At 34.8% G+C, this 17,989-nt stretch overlaps 1 protein-coding gene across 1 annotated transcript in view; it reads right to left on the bottom strand.

The window, feature by feature from the left end:
* Positions 1-1,311: 1,311 nt before the first annotated feature.
* The window catches only part of SLC44A5 (solute carrier family 44 member 5), a gene marked incomplete at both ends in the record, with an annotated part of 126,006 nt that continues 109,328 nt past the window's right edge, over positions 1,312-17,989 (bottom strand). Inside the window, 11 exons of the mRNA XM_084242342.1 lie at positions 1,312-1,424; positions 4,594-4,678; positions 5,970-6,058; positions 6,178-6,248; positions 6,855-6,928; positions 8,154-8,257; positions 10,952-11,046; positions 11,597-11,859; positions 12,375-12,462; positions 12,942-13,034; positions 15,064-15,163. Coding sequence (XP_084098468.1) covers positions 1,312-1,424; positions 4,594-4,678; positions 5,970-6,058; positions 6,178-6,248; positions 6,855-6,928; positions 8,154-8,257; positions 10,952-11,046; positions 11,597-11,859; positions 12,375-12,462; positions 12,942-13,034; positions 15,064-15,163 — 1,175 coding nt within the window. The remainder of the gene's footprint in view (positions 1,425-4,593; positions 4,679-5,969; positions 6,059-6,177; positions 6,249-6,854; positions 6,929-8,153; positions 8,258-10,951; positions 11,047-11,596; positions 11,860-12,374; positions 12,463-12,941; positions 13,035-15,063; positions 15,164-17,989) is intronic.

The following is a 17,989-nucleotide window of genomic DNA, read 5'->3' as shown; positions in this document are numbered from 1 at the left end:
AAAAATCCTCATACACAAGCTTATTATAAAAAACAAAAGGATACTGTTGGCTTTATGTTCCTACTGGGGTACATTTTAACATTGTTAACCATATCATGTATCTGTACACCAGATAGGTAGACAAAGTATCTAATGTCTGATTCATGCTCTGCCCTGTCATGCAAAATTAGTCATGGCTGCCAGAGACCAGCTTGTTGCCCTGGTCAGCAGGAGTGGAGAGGGACAGTAACTTTCCTCCCTAGCCCTTGAGGGAGATATTTCCTAACCCACAGCACACCCCTTGTAGAGGTAACTATGGAGGATTAATAGTATACTTCCTTTGGGCAAAATCTGAAGTGTCTCGTCTTTTTCCCCTTCCTCACGAAAAGTTGTAATAAAATTAAAACCTTTTGTCAAACAAAACCACACAATCTTTTCAATCTAGAAAAATTGGTATGCTCTTGAAAAGATGTAACAGTTCTTCTGAAATAAATCTATACTGATTTTCGATCTGGTGAGAATAGGAAACTAGGAATCTGCCCCTGTTTAGGGCAGAGACAAAAGGCATGAGTTATGTTGCAATTTCGGTTTTGTTCAAAATATTTGCATGGTGACCAGAGGTTCAAATGACTGGAAATGACATTCTCGAACTCAGATTCAACTTCACTCTAAATATAATTTCACTGAAACAAAATGGGCTATGAAGGTTCAGAGTTTACTTAATGCTCTCTATGGAACCTGCATCACATTCACATCTAAATATCAGTATTTGTTATAGATTTGAATCACTTACTGACATATACTTCCTAGGGAACCATTAATACAAGTTAATCACAGTTTAGAGAGTTGTCCACAGCTTGAACAATATAAATATAACCGTAGCACCATATTTACAAGTTTAGTACCATATGCTGGTTAGCTATAAATCAATCATTTTATGGCTAATTGATAATACATTTAGAGTGCTTTCAAAAATTGCCTGAATATCCTTTACAAATACACATTTATAAAAAGAAAGGCTATCAAAGTGCTGCAACGGGGAACAGCATGCCAAGTTATAAAAGTTATTAAAACACTTTCAGCTATAGACTTTAAAAACATGTTTGACATTTACACCTTGCTTTTCAGCTGGGACCACACGGTCTTACAAAGTATCCCAGTTCACAGAGATTACTGTCACCCAACACCTCACACCTCAGGATGGTGTGAGTTGAGGCTTTTGAGGAATAAGCACAGAAATGTCACATTACTCAGAAATATCATTTTCACATTACAAATGGCCCAATTTACAAAACTTCTACTTAAAAATGAGTGGCACTTTTTGGAGCTTTTCTACTCTTTCTGCTTCTGGGGAACTAGGTGCTTCTTGTTCAGAATTCTGTGAAGGGTGGGGGTTATGAAGTAGGGTTTCTCTGTAGATCCATCATTTCTTTCCAGATCTTCACCTGCATGTACAGCCAAAGCAGCAAACAGCAGCCGAATAATGATACATATTTTTATAAATTGGAGATTGGAATGGGGAAAAATCAGAGAAATCAGTGTTAGAAAGTCAAATAATAAGAACTTTAGTGCAGTTATGATGATGATGGACAAAGTAAGATGCACCAACCTCTTGCCGGAGTGCTGAAACTTTCTAAATCCTACCCACTCCCAAAGGTTTATTTTGATAATTTAAAGGTTAATAAAATCTTTCATGTCTTTTCAAAAGTATTATCTTTAAATTCTGCCACCGTTTATTTCAGAAAGGCAAAATCACACATCCCCTGGGACAAAAAAATATGAAAGTGTATATAAAATAAGATATATACATTTTATATATAAATATATTAACATAATATATAAATATATATTACATAAATATATCAAAACATAAATATTACAAATAAATATAAAATATAAAAAGGATTAAAATATTATAAATAAATTCAAATATAAGTATTAAAATAAATATATTAATATATTAAAATAAAAATATATTGTACTAAAATATAAAAATGTATTATGTAATACGATATATAAATATGTATTGCATGAAGTAATAATATATATAAAATAATAAAAGCATATCCTGTGATACAGATTAATTGAATTTTGGTATGTAAAGTTACTTTTAATGGTGATTCATGATTCTGCTAAGGTGGGAAGCTTTGGGGCAATCAGGATGAAGTGAAGACTCAGCTTCTTGAAATCTAGTTCAGTTCTTGTCCTACTTCACACCTTAAGCCAGCCCATCCTAAATTTATCTTGTCTTCCTATTACATTAAAAAATGAATACCAGTGTTTTCGGACTTCTGTAATATGTGAATTTACCTTTCTCTTTATGCAGTCTAATACTAAATGACGGGGTATTACCTGACACACACCTTTTGAGAGTTGAGGGCAAAACTGGTGCTGAGAAGCAAGAAGTTTACATGGAATTAAGTTTTTCATGGATACATACAACTCACAGCAGATTGTCTCTATCAATAAATAGAAAAATTCAAGGCGATTTTGTGTTTTAACTAGCAAATTAAAAAGATTATGTTACTTATAACTTTTATTTATTATGATATAAGGATAAGCAATCTGTAACACCATATGGCAAATCATAGATTGGTGGAATAAAGCTAAATCATTTTCCATCATACTTTTTTATGAAATGTTTAGATTATTGATTTAGTAGATTTTTTCATTTGACCTCACAGTGACCTTCCTTACAAACAAAATGAAAGCTAAAGAAAGAACAAGATAGACACAGAACAATTTTGTTCTTTCTTCCCTGGTCATAATTCTGTATTATATAATATATCATATATCTATGTCATTATTGCCTTAAGATATTGATAGGAAGTCTGGAATGGATCACACTAATAATCATTGACAATTGCTATTTTTTCCCTATCCTACAGCAGCATCCTTAGTACCTTGTAATGTTAAAAGATTGTTAAGTTTTTTATAAACAAAATATTTGCAAATGGTTTACAATTTAAAAAACACCAGTTTTCCAGTGCAACCAAGATAATAGATATAAAACGATCAATGAAAAAAAAAAAGACACAGTTCAGAATTTGGCCTCACGTATCACTTAAAAAGGATGTTTTTCAAAGTAAGATATTGACTGTAGTAACAGCTGGAGATGGAAGAGAAATACAATATGGTTTCCCTTGTTCTTTATTATCAAAGAAAAGAGACTCCAAAAGAGAAACTATTCATGTTCAACACACAATGTGTTAAGTAAAGCTGAAATTACACCTAATTTTCAATAAGTTGGCAGCTGATTAATATAGATGCGTGGAATATGTTTTTACTGCTCAAATATAAAATGCATTGTCAATTTTAAAATCCACAAGACTTGTCAAAGCTTCAAAGACTTGCAACTCATACATTTTAGATATTTTTGGAGGTATTTTCAGTTATAAGATGGGGTAGTTCCACTGGGATTGCGCCCATGATTAATATTTGAGATGAAAAGAGAAGACCTTTGAACATCCAAGTACTCTGTCTCTACTATGTTAGGTGCTACCTATGCCCATGCTCCTGCCTTCTCATATATGAGTTGGGGTTTGCTCCTGTGGTATTTTGTAGGTAAATATTCCCAATAAACCACTGAAGCCCTTGGAAAAGATTAAACATTCCAGTTGGATTTGCAGAGACTCAGTTAACTAGTACACAAAGATCGGGTTTCTTTGTCTAGCTATTGAAAATTGACTTTCAGATATTTAGAAAGAAAAAGCCAAACCATTTTCTAGTTTGTTTTTTTTTTACTATATCTTCATAGAGTTATTTTCTCTTGTGACCCCAGCAGAGGTTGGTGCTGTGCATTAGGCTAAAAAATAGACAGTTTTATACAAGTGAATCATTCAGTAATTCCCTCTAATGTTTTCTCTGCCAGAGAAATAATCTCTCAGAGGATATAACTCTCGGGATAAAAGTTCTGTTATTTTATCTACTAACCCTAGGATGAAAGTGAGGGTCAGTTTCAGTTCCTGATAGGCATCAGGTTCCCCAGGGCTTTTATGATGAAGTATTAGTAGAAAATACCCATTCTTTGCATATGAGCTGCACAAGTCACATATCGGCCCAATGGACGTATCAGGGGTGGAAGTTCTAAGGACCTATTTAACTCTAAGTATCAGACTAAATCCAGCCAATTCCTGGGCATGATCCTGATCCTCTATGAATGTGATCCTTTTGTCACTGCTACCTAGTGTGAATTGGTCTGATGCATCTTTGAAACCACTGTCAAGTTGGTTTTACCGGAATCTCTAAAGACTCTCCCCAAAGAGTTCCTAAAACCTAGCCTCAAAGCCCAGTTATGCCTTTGTTCAACAAAGCACAACAGAGGCCAATAAAATTATAACTTGAAAATATTCGAAGTAAAAATAATTTTATGCTAACACCATACCATGAAGTCTTTGGTTCATTTTAGCAGCTGACTCTCCTGTACTTTGTCAAAGTATTCTCTCAGATGTGAAGGTTTAAGGAGCACCTACTAAGTAAAGAGTCTCTCCAGATAAATACTGTGTTGTGGTTGTAGCCACATCATAGAAAATTCACAAACCAGTTTAAGAACATGGGTCTTAACCTTCTCATCTTTCCATAGAAGGAAGAAATATACATATACTGAAAACTTACAGAAGCAGAGGAAAATTGTTTCAATACACATTGCATAGACGCTGAAGAACCCATGTGCAATTAGGTAAGATCCCAAAATGACTGTCTGTAAACGAGTAAAGAAAAGAATGAAAATGTTACTAATTTGTCTAGAAGAACAATAAGGCAACTTTAAATGCATGTCATGATGAGAAAGCTCTGAAGTACTCTATGCTGGAACAGATTTCAGTATAGAAACCAAAACAGAATTCACTGTTAATCTTTTTGAGTATTTTATACTTGTATTTAAAATGTATTACTGGATTGCCCAATACTAATTTTTTTTTACCACTACTCCCAACACCTACCCCAAAACATCCCAGATTAGGATCCTGTATACTGAGGAAGTACAGCATAGGAGTTGAGAGCATAAATAAGCTGCCTAGATTTGATTCACAGTCCAGGCACTCACTCAACAAGTTACTTAGCCTCTCTGTACCTCCTATATAAATTGTGGGTGAGGGAGAGGAAAATTGCATAAGAATGGTATTTATAGCATATGGATTGAGTGAGTTAATATATTGCAACAGACACCACAGAGTTCCACCCAGATCTTCTCCAGCTGCCACATCATCGCCCAGTTATTGGAAAAGTAGTCTGCTGATGACTCAGCTGCTCCCTCCTGATAGGGAACTGCCTCACTCAAGGTTACACCCACCCCATCTGGGAGTAACCCCTGGCCAACAGCTGCCTAATGCAGCATGCAAAGGCCTAGTTCCTTTGTCAAAACTTCCAGTAATTTGCTGAGGCTTCAGCTATAACTGCACTGAGGGGCAGCTTTTTCCCCCCCTAAGTCTTCCCTCCTCACTTCTTTACAAATGTATGTCAGAAGATGTCCAAATAAACCTGCATGTAATCCTCTAGCTCACAGATTGTTTCTAGGAAAGCCAAGTTATAAAGCACAATGAGATTTGGCATCAAGTGAGACAAATAATGTTAGTTCTCATTATTTTATTCCTTCTTGTTTTCCCCTTTTGTTATCTCTGGTAAGTCAGAGTCAATATTACCCAGTTGCTGTGGAATGAATTGTGTTCCTTTCAAAATCCATATGCTGAAATATTAATCCTCAATCTGATGGTATTTGGAAGTGGGACCTTTGGAAGGTAATTAAACGATGAGAGTGAAGACTTCTCATCATCTAAAGGGGATAAGAGGTTGACAGGAGAGATGATGTGATAAAGCAAGAATCTATTCTGCAATAATAGGAAGAGAGCCCTCACCAGGAACTGAATCTGTGGGCACCTTGATCTTGGACTCAGCTTTCAGAATTGTGTGGAAAAATTTCCTGTTGTTTGAACTACCCAATCTATGGTTGGTTGGTTTTTTATAGCAGCCCAAACTAAGATACCAGCTCTTACCAACAAAGGTACCCAGTAGTAATTTAAAGTTGTTGGTCCTTCTACAATCATTGGGATTCTTTGTGTGAAGAGGAAGAAGGCCAGGATACCTACATTGACAAGGCAGAACAGGTATTTATGCATTTACAAAGGAATATAGCTTTTTATAGTAAGGAAGTTTTTCTAAGCAGTTTTTAAACATTGTATGATTTTTATCATTAGTACTTACCTATACACCCAGCAACTAGAATTTTCCCCAGGAGTAGTACAAAGTCTGTAAGCTTATCTACAACTGCAACTCTGAGAATCAGAAAAAAGAAAGTATAACTTTGTGTTTAAATTACCTTTGTAATTTGAAATTTATGACAGCTAGTAATTCATGAGTTCATTTTGACAGGTCCTTGGCTGGAATTTTATTTGGTATTTGTTAAATGTAAGAAATTAAGGCAGAATTCAGTGATGAAGCTCTGACTTATTTTTAATGAAGCCAACAGAAGATGGCATTGTAGTACTGTGGAGTGTTATTGGTAGTATCAGCTTCTTTCTATACTTTGAGGCCTGATCGACACCCTTAATCCTAAGGATGCTGAATTTTTTCTCTGATTTTGTTTACTTAGGCTCTCTCAACTTGGGAAAGGGGAATTGGCCAGAGGCATGTACACAATGTTCATACGGGCAACTTCTTGAGTAGAGGGGATAACAAAAATGAAAAAATGCCAGTGAGTATGAAGACATAGATAGATGGTAGAAATCTAGAATAATGGTATAGAGAGAAGATTTGAATCTATCAAATTGAAAGATAATATTCATGTCTAATAAGAGCACCAATGTTTTAAATAATAATATAGGATATGATGCTCAATGTTCACCAAGTTGGCTATTGTAATGTTTGATCTAATTACTTACTTTAAAATATTTCTCATCAGCAGATTGAAAGCATCTCTCGCAGAAATGCAGAAGTTTTTGCCATATATTGCAATCTGAGGAAGACAGTGATATTCTGGAGTAAGTAATATATCCTAATAAGACCAAAAGACAGGGCCTCCCTGGGGCGCAGCGGTTGAGCGCTGGGTTGCGAAGCTGCCCGCAGCCTCTGTAGTGCCAGTTCGATTCCCGGCTGCTCCCCGGCCACCAGAGGAGGGTCCCACATGGCGCGCAGACCTCTCCTGCCACCCGCTGCTCCCCTCAGCAGTGTACTTTGGTCCTTCTGCCTGCTCTGCTCCCCGCTTTGGCTCTGGTGAATTCTCTCACCCTCCCGCGCTTCTGACGGTACCCATTATTTTTAATTTATTTATTAAAAATAAATAAATTAAAAAAAAAAGACCAGCAGACAATCCATGCAATAACTCTGATTCTTCTTTCCAAAATCTGGGTTTGTGGGAATCCTGTATGTCCTCAATTCTATTGTATAAAGCTCTTAGGATCATTGACAATAAGGTATGTTTCAGATGCTATATGCCCTTAAATGCTAAGGGGATTGCATAAAATTGAAAAGGGTCTTTTTTTCTCATGAGGACATGATTTCTCTTAACTATATTGGCTAGAATTTGTTGACTGGGTTAAAAGTTACACTGTTCACATTAAAAATTACTCTCAGGAAACCCAATGCCTTTCAGTATACTTCATTCATTAATTGAGGTCCAGGTCCACGATAATATCACTGGAGGTAAATTAATGACTACTTGAATCACTCCTGTTGACCTTGTGTCACCAGATAATAAGAATCAGAAAGCTGTAGTTGCTACATTTTAGAATTATAGTTTTGGATGTCCCACTTAAAAAAAATTAACTTTAGAAATTTCACAATCCCATAGGAAGTAAATAACAAATCCAGTTAGGTATTGTCAATGTCCACATGTTTTAAGGTGCAAAAAAAGAAACAGAACCTTCCTTAAAAATATGTAAACTCAGAACTAGAAAAATATTTTCTTCTCAAAGTGAGATATAGACTAAGTAAAGTTTTGTCTCATTAAACTATGTCAAAGGCACCCTAAGTCTTTCTTAATCTAATACATTTTTAAATAATATTTTCCTCTTCAAAAAGATAGTGAAGGTAGTCCTGACATATGCATTGGATTTACAGATCCTTATTTCAACACAGTGACATATTCAACTGCATGGTGTAAAAGTACTTTTGAGATGGAGGTGTAGACATGGGAGCTGTGTTTACAAAGAAATTTAGTACATAAAAAATAGTTTACTTACCATAACATAGGCATTTCTGTTCAAAAACTTCACTGCTTTGTCTAAGCACCAGAAACAGCAAATCAGGCAGCACTGTAGGAATCTAGCAAAGTTGTTTTGGGCACCTATGAGATGATATTTGAATCTATTAATAGTTTGTAACTAAACTCTATCAAAAAAACCCTTTCAGTGGATTTAATTTTTTTTATTTGTAGCTCTCTCTCTCTCTCTATATATATATATATATATAATTTACTATTTTCATAATTTTACATATAATTCAGTAACATTAAGTACATTCACAATATTGTACACTCACCTTCCATTTCCAGATCCTTCCTCATCTCAAGTAGCAACTCCATACCCATTAAAACAAACTCCTCAGTCTCCCCTTTTGCTAGCCCCTGGCAATCTGCATTGTATTTTCTGTCTTTATGATTGTGCCTCTTTTAGATAATTTCATGTAAGTGTAATCATACAATATTTGTCCTCTTGTGTCTTCATTATTTCACTTAGCATAAAGTTTTCAAGGTTCATTTCATTCCTGCTGAGAGCTGAATAACATTCCCGTGTGTGTGTGTGTGTGTGTGTGTGTGTTGTGTGTGACATTTTGCTTATTCTTTTACCTGTTAATGGAAATTAGAATTGTTTATACCTCTTGGCTATTGTGAATTTGGCTATGGTAAACATTGGTGTGCAGGAATTTGTTTGAATCCCTGTTTTGATTATGTATCTAGAAGGAGAATTTCTGGATCATGTGCAGTTCAATTTTTTCTTTTTGAGGAACTGCCATACTATTTCCCATGGTGACTATCCCATTTTAAATCCCCACCAGCAATGCACAAGGACTCCAATTTATCCTCACCTTATGAGCACTTGCAATTTTCCATTTTTTTAATATGTTACTTTAAATGTGTGTAAAGTGTCACCTCATTATGATTTTGATTTGTATGTTTTTAATGACTAATATTTAGCATTTTTTTCTTGTGTTTATTCACCATTTGTATATATTTGTCAGAGCAACATATATACAAATCCTTTGTGGGAGGGACCAAAATGGTGACATAGGAGGTTCCTGAATCTTTCTCCTCCCACAGATGCACCAAATATACAACATGGAGCAATTTCTACTGAAAGAACTACAGAAGGTAGCTGAGCGAACCCCTACATATCAGGCAACCTACATTGAAACAGCGGGAAATTTTGAGACACACTTGCATAAATCCCTTCCTTGGCACAGAACCATACAATTCAGACAGAACCTCCAACCCTCAGCTTCCTCCCTAAGGAATGAGTGGTTTGGACAGTACTTTTAAGTATCCAACTTTTAAGGCTCCCACCTAGGGGATGGAGCTCTATATACCTATGTCTGCAAGCTACGAGTCTCAAATGACTATAGAATACAAAACCAAAAAAAAACCAGTTCTTAACAGGCACGCATGCTAATACTTATTATGCTATTGCCCCAGAGCTTAGCGCAGAAGGAACAAGTGAAAATGCCCATCATCCAGTCTTTCCCCAGGAGAGAGCTGACTGAATACTTTACAACCTGCTGCCTGAGGGTTTGTCTTCTAATTTGTGTGACGATAGGGGCTAGCTGTGATTTTTCCATGGAGCCCAAGGAGGCTAATGGACACTTCTGCTGCCTTCTCCCTCTAGCTCACTCCAATTATAAAAGTAGGTCACCAATGTCTCTCTGGAAGGAGCTTGTACACATACCTGGTGCCCAAGATTTCCCAGCTGCTGTGCAAGGGGTGGTTCCTACTTTGCATATCTAATGAGTGACAGGGGTTTAATACCCAAAATATCCAAAGAACTTATAAAACTCAATAATAATAAAAAAAGCCAATTACAAAATGCAAAGAGGTTCTGAACAGACACTTCTCCAAAGAAGGTACACAAATGGCCAGTAGGCACATGAAAAGATGTTCATCACCTCCTATTAAGAAAATTTAAATCAAATCAATAAGCCACCAACTCACACTTGTGATATGGTTATTATCTAAAAGATAAGAAACAATTTTCAGAAAGGATGTAGAGAGAAGGGAACCCTTATACACTGTTGGTGGGACTATAAATTGCTGCAGTCATTACAGAAAGCAGTATGGAGATTCCTCCAAAAGCTAAAGATAGAAATACCATATGATGCAATTATCCCACTTCTAGGTTATTTACTCCAAAAATACAAAAACACTTATTCAAAGAGAGATCTGCACCACCATGTTTATGACAGCACTATTTCCAATAGCCAACAAGAAGAAACAACCTAAGTGCCTACTGACTGACAAATGGATAGAGAAGATGTAGTATATACACACAGTTCTATCCAACTATAAAAAATGATGAAATCCTGCCTTGTGCAACAACATGGATGCAACTGCAAGGTTACTATGCTTAGTGAAATAAGCCAGATGGAGAAACATATATTTTGAGCCTGACCGGTCCTGAGCTCTAGAATTGAAATGACTTGACATCTCCACTGTGCTGTTCAAAATTAACAAGTCAAAAAAAAATTCATCTTTGAAAATTTCTCATGATGTTTCTGCATCTTAGTAAAAAAATAGCTCCTACTATTTCTCTTTTTTTTTCTACCATATTCCTCTCCCCCCTGTTTATCATTCCTTACCCCCGTTATAGCTAAGCCCTCAACAGAACAAGTTCTGATCTTTCCCTTCGGAAATATATCCCCAATCTGATCATTTATATGCTAATTACTTTGTCCAAATTGCAGTCAAGTTGTATCCCCCAACTCCCTGCCCCAATCTATTCTCTTCATAGATGTCAAGGAGCCTAAGAAAAGATGAATTCTGGAATCTTACCTTTAACACGTCTCTCCATATATTCTATGATATATTTAAAGAATTGGATTATTGCAAGAATTAAAGCTCCAAATGCTATGGATCCTGTGTGATATCTGGGCAAAAATAAAATGAGGATAAAAGTTAAAATATTTTACATTAACTAAAAGGATGTTGGCTAAGCAATTGATACAAGTAAAAGATGTGCAGAAAGATTGATTGGAAAGAGCTTCTTACACTCTTTTATTCAGATTGATAAAGTTCTCCATAGAGGATTTTAAAATGTGTACATCTTTCACCCTTCATCTATAGAAATGACACCAATAGTTTGCCATCATAAAACAGGATGTTTGAACCTACCAATGGAAATACAGAGCCAAGTTAATCTTGAATCTTTAATTTTTCCCTTCCCTGCTTTTTTTCCTCTTCAGTAACTTAAGGCTTTTATAAGGATATTGACCTGATAGAGATTATGAAAATATGGCTATAAAACCAGACAAAGGCAAAGCCATAGACATCCAAGAATCTTTTTTTTTTCAAAAATCTTGAATAAAACACTGACCTTATTTGCACCTTGCACTTGAATTATAAGCACTAGATTAAATTATAGACACACTAAATATTACTGGGAAGATAGATACATGGTTCAGTGTGGATCTTACTTACCGTATGGCTCTTCCAAAGGAAGTAAAAAGTGGACATGGTGGGAGGTCGTCAGGTTTTTTCATGGTCCAGTAATAAGTTGCAAAGGCACCAGCAAGGGCGCACTGACCCAATGCAATGACAAAGTTGATAAGCCAGAGAAAGACAAACAGATTGAATATCTGGAAGGTACCGATATATTGATGGTACAGGGTCGATCCACCATAGAAAGCAAAGTTACACCGAGCCCCAGGGCAAGTTCTGGAGATATCGGTTCTATTAAAAACCTGCACTCAGGGAAAAAAAAAACACACATAGATAATATAATATTTAATGCTATTCCAAGACAATACCTTCTCTGTCTTCTTATCTTGTCTAGTCCCCTAATTGCGTGTCCTGCTTTTTTTTCCTGTTCTCTTCTGTTGTTTTTCCTTTCTGTCACACATCACTTTATCAATTTCTATAATGAGCTCTGAAAAATATCTCATTTTCCATCATAAATTTATCATTCTGCACTTACTATAATTTCACATTTATTAGTGCTGTTTTTGACCATGTCTGCTTCTTAGGTTATATAATGGGACAAATGCAGTCACACAACAATAGTACTTTCTCTTTATTCTGCCCATGTCTTTCTGTGCTTTTCTGCTAACACCTGACCTACCTCCTTTCTCCTTTCGATAGTTCTGTCCGTCCCCACTAATGCACACAGTCTCTATTTCAGTGTAATTCCTACACTGCTAGATAAAATGTAGTAGACTTTCTGTTGAAGTAAATAAATGAGAGATGTTCTTCTACTTACCTCTGGGTCACAGGTATCATTTTCAAATTTACATTGCCCCTGTGTGGTTACGACTTTATATACAGGTTCCCCTGCTGTAGCCAAGTAACTGAATGAGTATGTTAAGGGTAAATCATTTGCTGGTAGACTGAAAGTAAATGGACATTAAAAAAATGCAAATAACAACAGCCCCTTGAGTGATTAACTTTTAAAAACTCCTAATTTAATAGTTCATCCATTTTTTAGATCAAAGTAAATAACAGATTTTAGTGACACGTATTGGCCCTTTAAAAACAATAACATATTGGAGCCTCTTTAGGTTATTGCTAAGAAGAAAGGGAAATAAAACAAAATCTGCCATATTTCCTATTTGAAGGGAAATTCAAGAAGTATATTGAAACTCTTAGATATTGGCAAAAATAAACAAACAAATAAATAAATAAATAAATAAGTAAATAAATAAATAAATGAAAGGAGTTATTTCTCTAGGAGGTTTCTCTTCCCAAAGTGGAAAACTCTGGGCACAAATTCCCAGTTTTTGATTAGTAGTGTGGACCTAGATTTTAAAGAGGTCAGTTCAAAGGATACATTGCTATGACAGCCCAGTATGAAATGCAGATTGAGAGGAAAATGAAAGTCAAAAATGGATAAAATAATGTAGTAGGGATGTATCCAATGGCTCTGAAATAAAACAAATAGTTAAAAATCAAAATGATCCAGAATTGTAATTTCTCAATTAAAATTTTACATTAGAACTAGAAATAAATCTTAATTGAATTAGTTCTAAGAACAGTGGTAATAACAACTGACACTTTTTTACTGATCATTTTGGCATAGTGTTGGTTTCAAAATTTTATTTATTTTTCATGAATTGGAGACATTCAAGTAGTGTTCATGTTTGATTCATACTAAAGTTCCCTAAGTTCTTCTTTTAATTCATAAATATTTGATACATTATCATCATGATATGTTTTCCTTTCCTTTAGATGCTTAGTCTTTTAAAATTGGAAGGGACCTTGAAGATCATCTAATCAAGTGTGAAATCCCTTCCTAATTCAGAAATCCCTTCTGTATAATCTTCAAAATCTATTCATTAGCCTCTGTGACCATATTGAGTGATAAGGAACTTATTTTTTTTATACAACTCAACTTATTCTAATTTCTTAACCCTAGTATTGGAAACTCTATTTAAAGTTCTTCTGCCTTTTAACTTATACCTACCTGCTACCTTCTGGAAAGGAAATCAACTACCTTCTCCATACAGCAACACTTAAAGTAACTTTTTATTCTTTTTTTTTCCTCCAGGATTATAAATTCTTTGATATTTCTCCATAAGACAGGATTTCTGAAATGTTCACCATCCTTCTTGCCTTGTTCCAAAATACTTCTGAATAATCTTTTCAGTATGACACTGGATCAAAACCAATAGTGTTTGATACTAGCCCTAAAGAACTGGTGACACTATACCCATCTCTTAATGCCTTGACACATGTTAGATTTCTTTTGCAGTTCTCTTCTTCACTATTTAAGTTCTTTTCTCCTTTCTCCAAACACTGATGTTTACTGAAAAATTGGACATCCTTGTGTTTACCTAGTATTCTCACACCCCTTGTAGTTCTTAATTTTCCCTTGAGCAAACCATCAACTAGTCACAGTTGGAAGCCTTTTCTCACACACACACACACACACACACACACATATGCACGCATGCACATACATTTAGAAGGTAATAGTAGGACAAGTTATAATGAATTGCATATATCATATTATTTCAGAAATATATTCAGCAAATCAATAGGTATTTGTGGTGAGTGACAGGGACTTCAGTTTTTGTCTGAAGGAGAGAGTTTAACAATTTAAACCACTGGCTTTCGGATGGCACTATTATTATTACAGATGGCAATTCTGTTAAAATAATTCTTAAGACTATTTAAAATAATTTGGTTCTTTGTCATTAGCAGTTTTGTTTTTATCATTTGAAACAGATAACATGTTTTATTGGCTAAGCATAATGCTTTCTTTGTTTTTTCCAAGCATTATTCAAAAATTTTGAAGTATTATCTTCGAGTGACCTTTTGGAATAGTTTGCAAACTATAGGTTATTACCTCACAGCATGCATTTTATGAAAAGTACAATGTTTATTTTGTAGTATTTTCAAATAAAAATATAATGTATTACTGAATTAAGAATAGAAGATACAAAATGTATAGTCTGGTGCTACTATGATCAATTATTTTGTCTATAGAAAATTTTGTCACTCATATAGAAATGGTAATAGCATATAATTGACTTTACAGGATTATGGTGATTTGAAGTTCTATAAGTGATCTCAAGCATTAATTTTAACATATGAGTCAGTATGGGAATAATACAATATGTAATATAACTAAATTTTATGCAGTACTTGATCACTTACTTTCACATATGTTATTCTTCTAGCATAAATTTGGTGTTTAAAAAGGGCTAATACATAGACTTTTAACCTTATTTTAACCTCTGATAATTGAAGGTTGATGATATTGAAAGACTGACTTATTAGCATGGCTTTTCTAATATGTGGTATTAGATCTTAAACAAGTCTTCAATGGAGAGCAGATTTTCTTAACAAGTCTTCTTAAAGGAAATAATAGTCTGGGGCATCAACACAATGGGCAGAAACTGACTGGAATGACTGTTACACATATTCAAGTCTCTCCATCAGGGTCTTACTTGCTCCCTTCCTTCAGCAGGGCTATGGAGATGCGAATTCGGTCCCTGAGGAAAATCAGCATGATGATAACAAGCACTTCAAGGATGCAGAGTGCTATCACTTTAAACAGAAAAAAAAAAAAATCACGTGTGATACAAAACAATCCAAAACACAAACTTTCTCTGCAAAAAGTTACAACAGAGCATCATGATCAATTCCGACATGTCATAATTTTAACAAGAATACCAATATTAGAAATTCCCTTTCACAACCTCCAAGAAGTGCTAGTAATCTAAACTGAAATGTTTAGCTAGAGTCTGCACAATTCAACTGGACAGTCTTCATTTTATTTATATAAACATTCCACATCATTTACAGAAATGACAGAATAGGCATGGGAGAAAGAAAGGAAGAAAGATGCTTTAAGTAGCTCCATCTTAGATGTTTCATGCTTACTTCATTGAGTAAGTGAATTATTACAGAAGAAACATTTTGAGCCATCTACCCTGCTCACAGCACCTCTCAATTAATTGATCTTGTTGATTGCAAGGGCAGCCTCTTAGCTGCCACACTTTTACTTGCGACCCCACCCATCACAGCCATCATAGAATCAGTGTAAACCCAGCATGAGTTGTCTAGTAAAAGTCTCAGATTTACAACTAAGGAAATCTTGTTCAGTTTCACATTGAAATTTATATAGCTCATCAAGTAAATATTATACAAACATAATAGGTTGTGTCAAAATAATCTTTATGTTAAGTAAATGAATCTGCAAAGATAAAATGAAGTGTATTGTATGGGTATCAGGAAAGAAGAAAGAGAAGAAATCTTGATATATTTTTGGTTTTTTGTGTCCTGGATCCAGGCACAACTGAAAATCCAGTTAGCTGTCTTTTTATATTTTTGAATTGATAAGGCACTTGTATGTTGTTATAATAAATGCCTTGCCCCGAGCTTGTTCCAATTTTCTTTTCTTATCAGCTAACTTGAATTGATTTCTGTCTACTTGAAGGCAAATAGTTTTAATTATTATATCTCATTAATTCTAAGACATACCTTTAATTTAGTAATAACTTTTTAGGAAAAGTAAAAATATCCTTTATTAAATATCTACTCATTGATTTTAAGATGCTTCCTGACTACAAAGAGGTCAAAAATTCAAAAGGTGTGAAATCTAAAATAATGAAATACAGAATTCTAAATAACATAAACTGAAATTTCAAAAGGAACTTAATGGAAAGTTAAATTCCCACCCATGAAAGGATATCTTCAATAAAATCCTTAATAGGCATTTATTCTACTCATGCCTGAACATCTCCAGTGATGGGGAATTCATTATTTCATTCTATGGTTATACAACTAATATTCTGATGTTACACACACATCCTGGAATTAATATCTCAAAATATGTAGAAATCATTTAACCCAGAGATGTGGGAGGATCTTAGCATTCTTGTACATTTGATTAGTTTAAAATACTAAATTGAGTCCAAAAATAGTAGATGCAACTATATTAAGCTGAAATCACTATCTTTGGATAAACTAAGAGTGTGAGATATATCAGGATTTCTTCATTTTCTGAAACTGCTTTGATGAAAATATAGTATATTAAACTTCCACCTTTATAGAATTATATACACAAAATATTATGTTACAGAAATTTATCTTTCTTTTGAACTTATATTGGTTCATATCCCTTCCTCGTATTTGAATGAGAGAAAAATATTGAAACATATTTATAGCAGCTAGTATAATTATAACTTCAGAGGAGGAGAGTAGGATAATTGATATCAGAAATGAGAACAGAGCCTTCTCCTAACACAATTCAAGACTCATAAGGATTATTGTTTTTGTATGTGTAACTTTTCTTATTTCCAGTGTCTGTGCCAATGAGTGTAATTTCACAAGTAGGCCCTTGCATCTGTTTCCTAGAGTTTTGTCCAGATACAGAGCAAATAATCAATATATAAGAAATGGTTTATGAAAATTGAGGTTCCTTTGAGGAAAGATTAGTATTGCTAGACTTGAAAATAGAAGCAAATTCTGTATTATCATCCCCAAAATACATCTCAGTTATTCCAATGGCAGTTTCTGATCATCTCAATGAGTTCTGTGTGGAAGGCCCTTAAGACTCAGCAGATGACCACTGAACTTGTAACTAAGAACCACTGGAGAGTAAAACTAGATAAAGACTTCATGATGGATGAAACCCATCATCTTTAGAAATGATGGATAACAGTAAGAGGATTGCTGAGGGGATATGGAATCCCTCAAATTAAGGGAAAAGTGATGAGGAAAGTACTAAGATACCTGATGTTTATGGTTAATTTTATAGCCTAAAAACAGAATTTTTTTTACAGCATATTTGAAAAATGTTACATGAAGGGAACTAAGTTTGCATGAGAGCTAGAAATAGGGAGGCAAAGAACAAAGACTTAACTTTTTGATCTAACACTACCAAAGGTAAAGAGAAAACTAAATGTGGCAGACAAAGGAATCTAGTAGGGGTTTCTGGGCTGCAAATCTTAAGCTTGGTATGAACCTAAAGAAGCAGCTGTCAATACTACCCTAGGCCCTCCGCTAAAAAAGCTCCTCAGAAGTAATGTATGCCTTCATCCAAGAAAATGTTGTCCTGCTTGGGAAATGTCTGCATACTGGTCTCAGGGAGAGTATCCCAATAGTGTAAACAAATCAAATGGTGACATAAAGTGAGCCTGTCTTGGAAACATGATGGCTTCTATGTGAAGTGGCAAAATCAAGTTTTCAAATTTAGAGTGGTAGGATGCATACCTGAAATCATGATGCCCCCCCAAGATACTGCTCCCCTCTCAGCACTCTCTGGGACTCCTTACCAGGCTTTCTTGAATATATCTTTCCTGACTCTCTAATTTCAACAATACAAAGATGAATTTTTTAAAGCAACGTCTAGTTAGAGGTTATTTTTAA

Source organism: Talpa europaea (genome assembly GCF_964194135.1).
Source record: "Talpa europaea genome assembly, chromosome: 9".
Classification (NCBI taxonomy): domain Eukaryota; kingdom Metazoa; phylum Chordata; class Mammalia; order Eulipotyphla; family Talpidae; genus Talpa; species Talpa europaea.
This window is presented reverse-complemented; position numbering and strand designations above follow the sequence as displayed.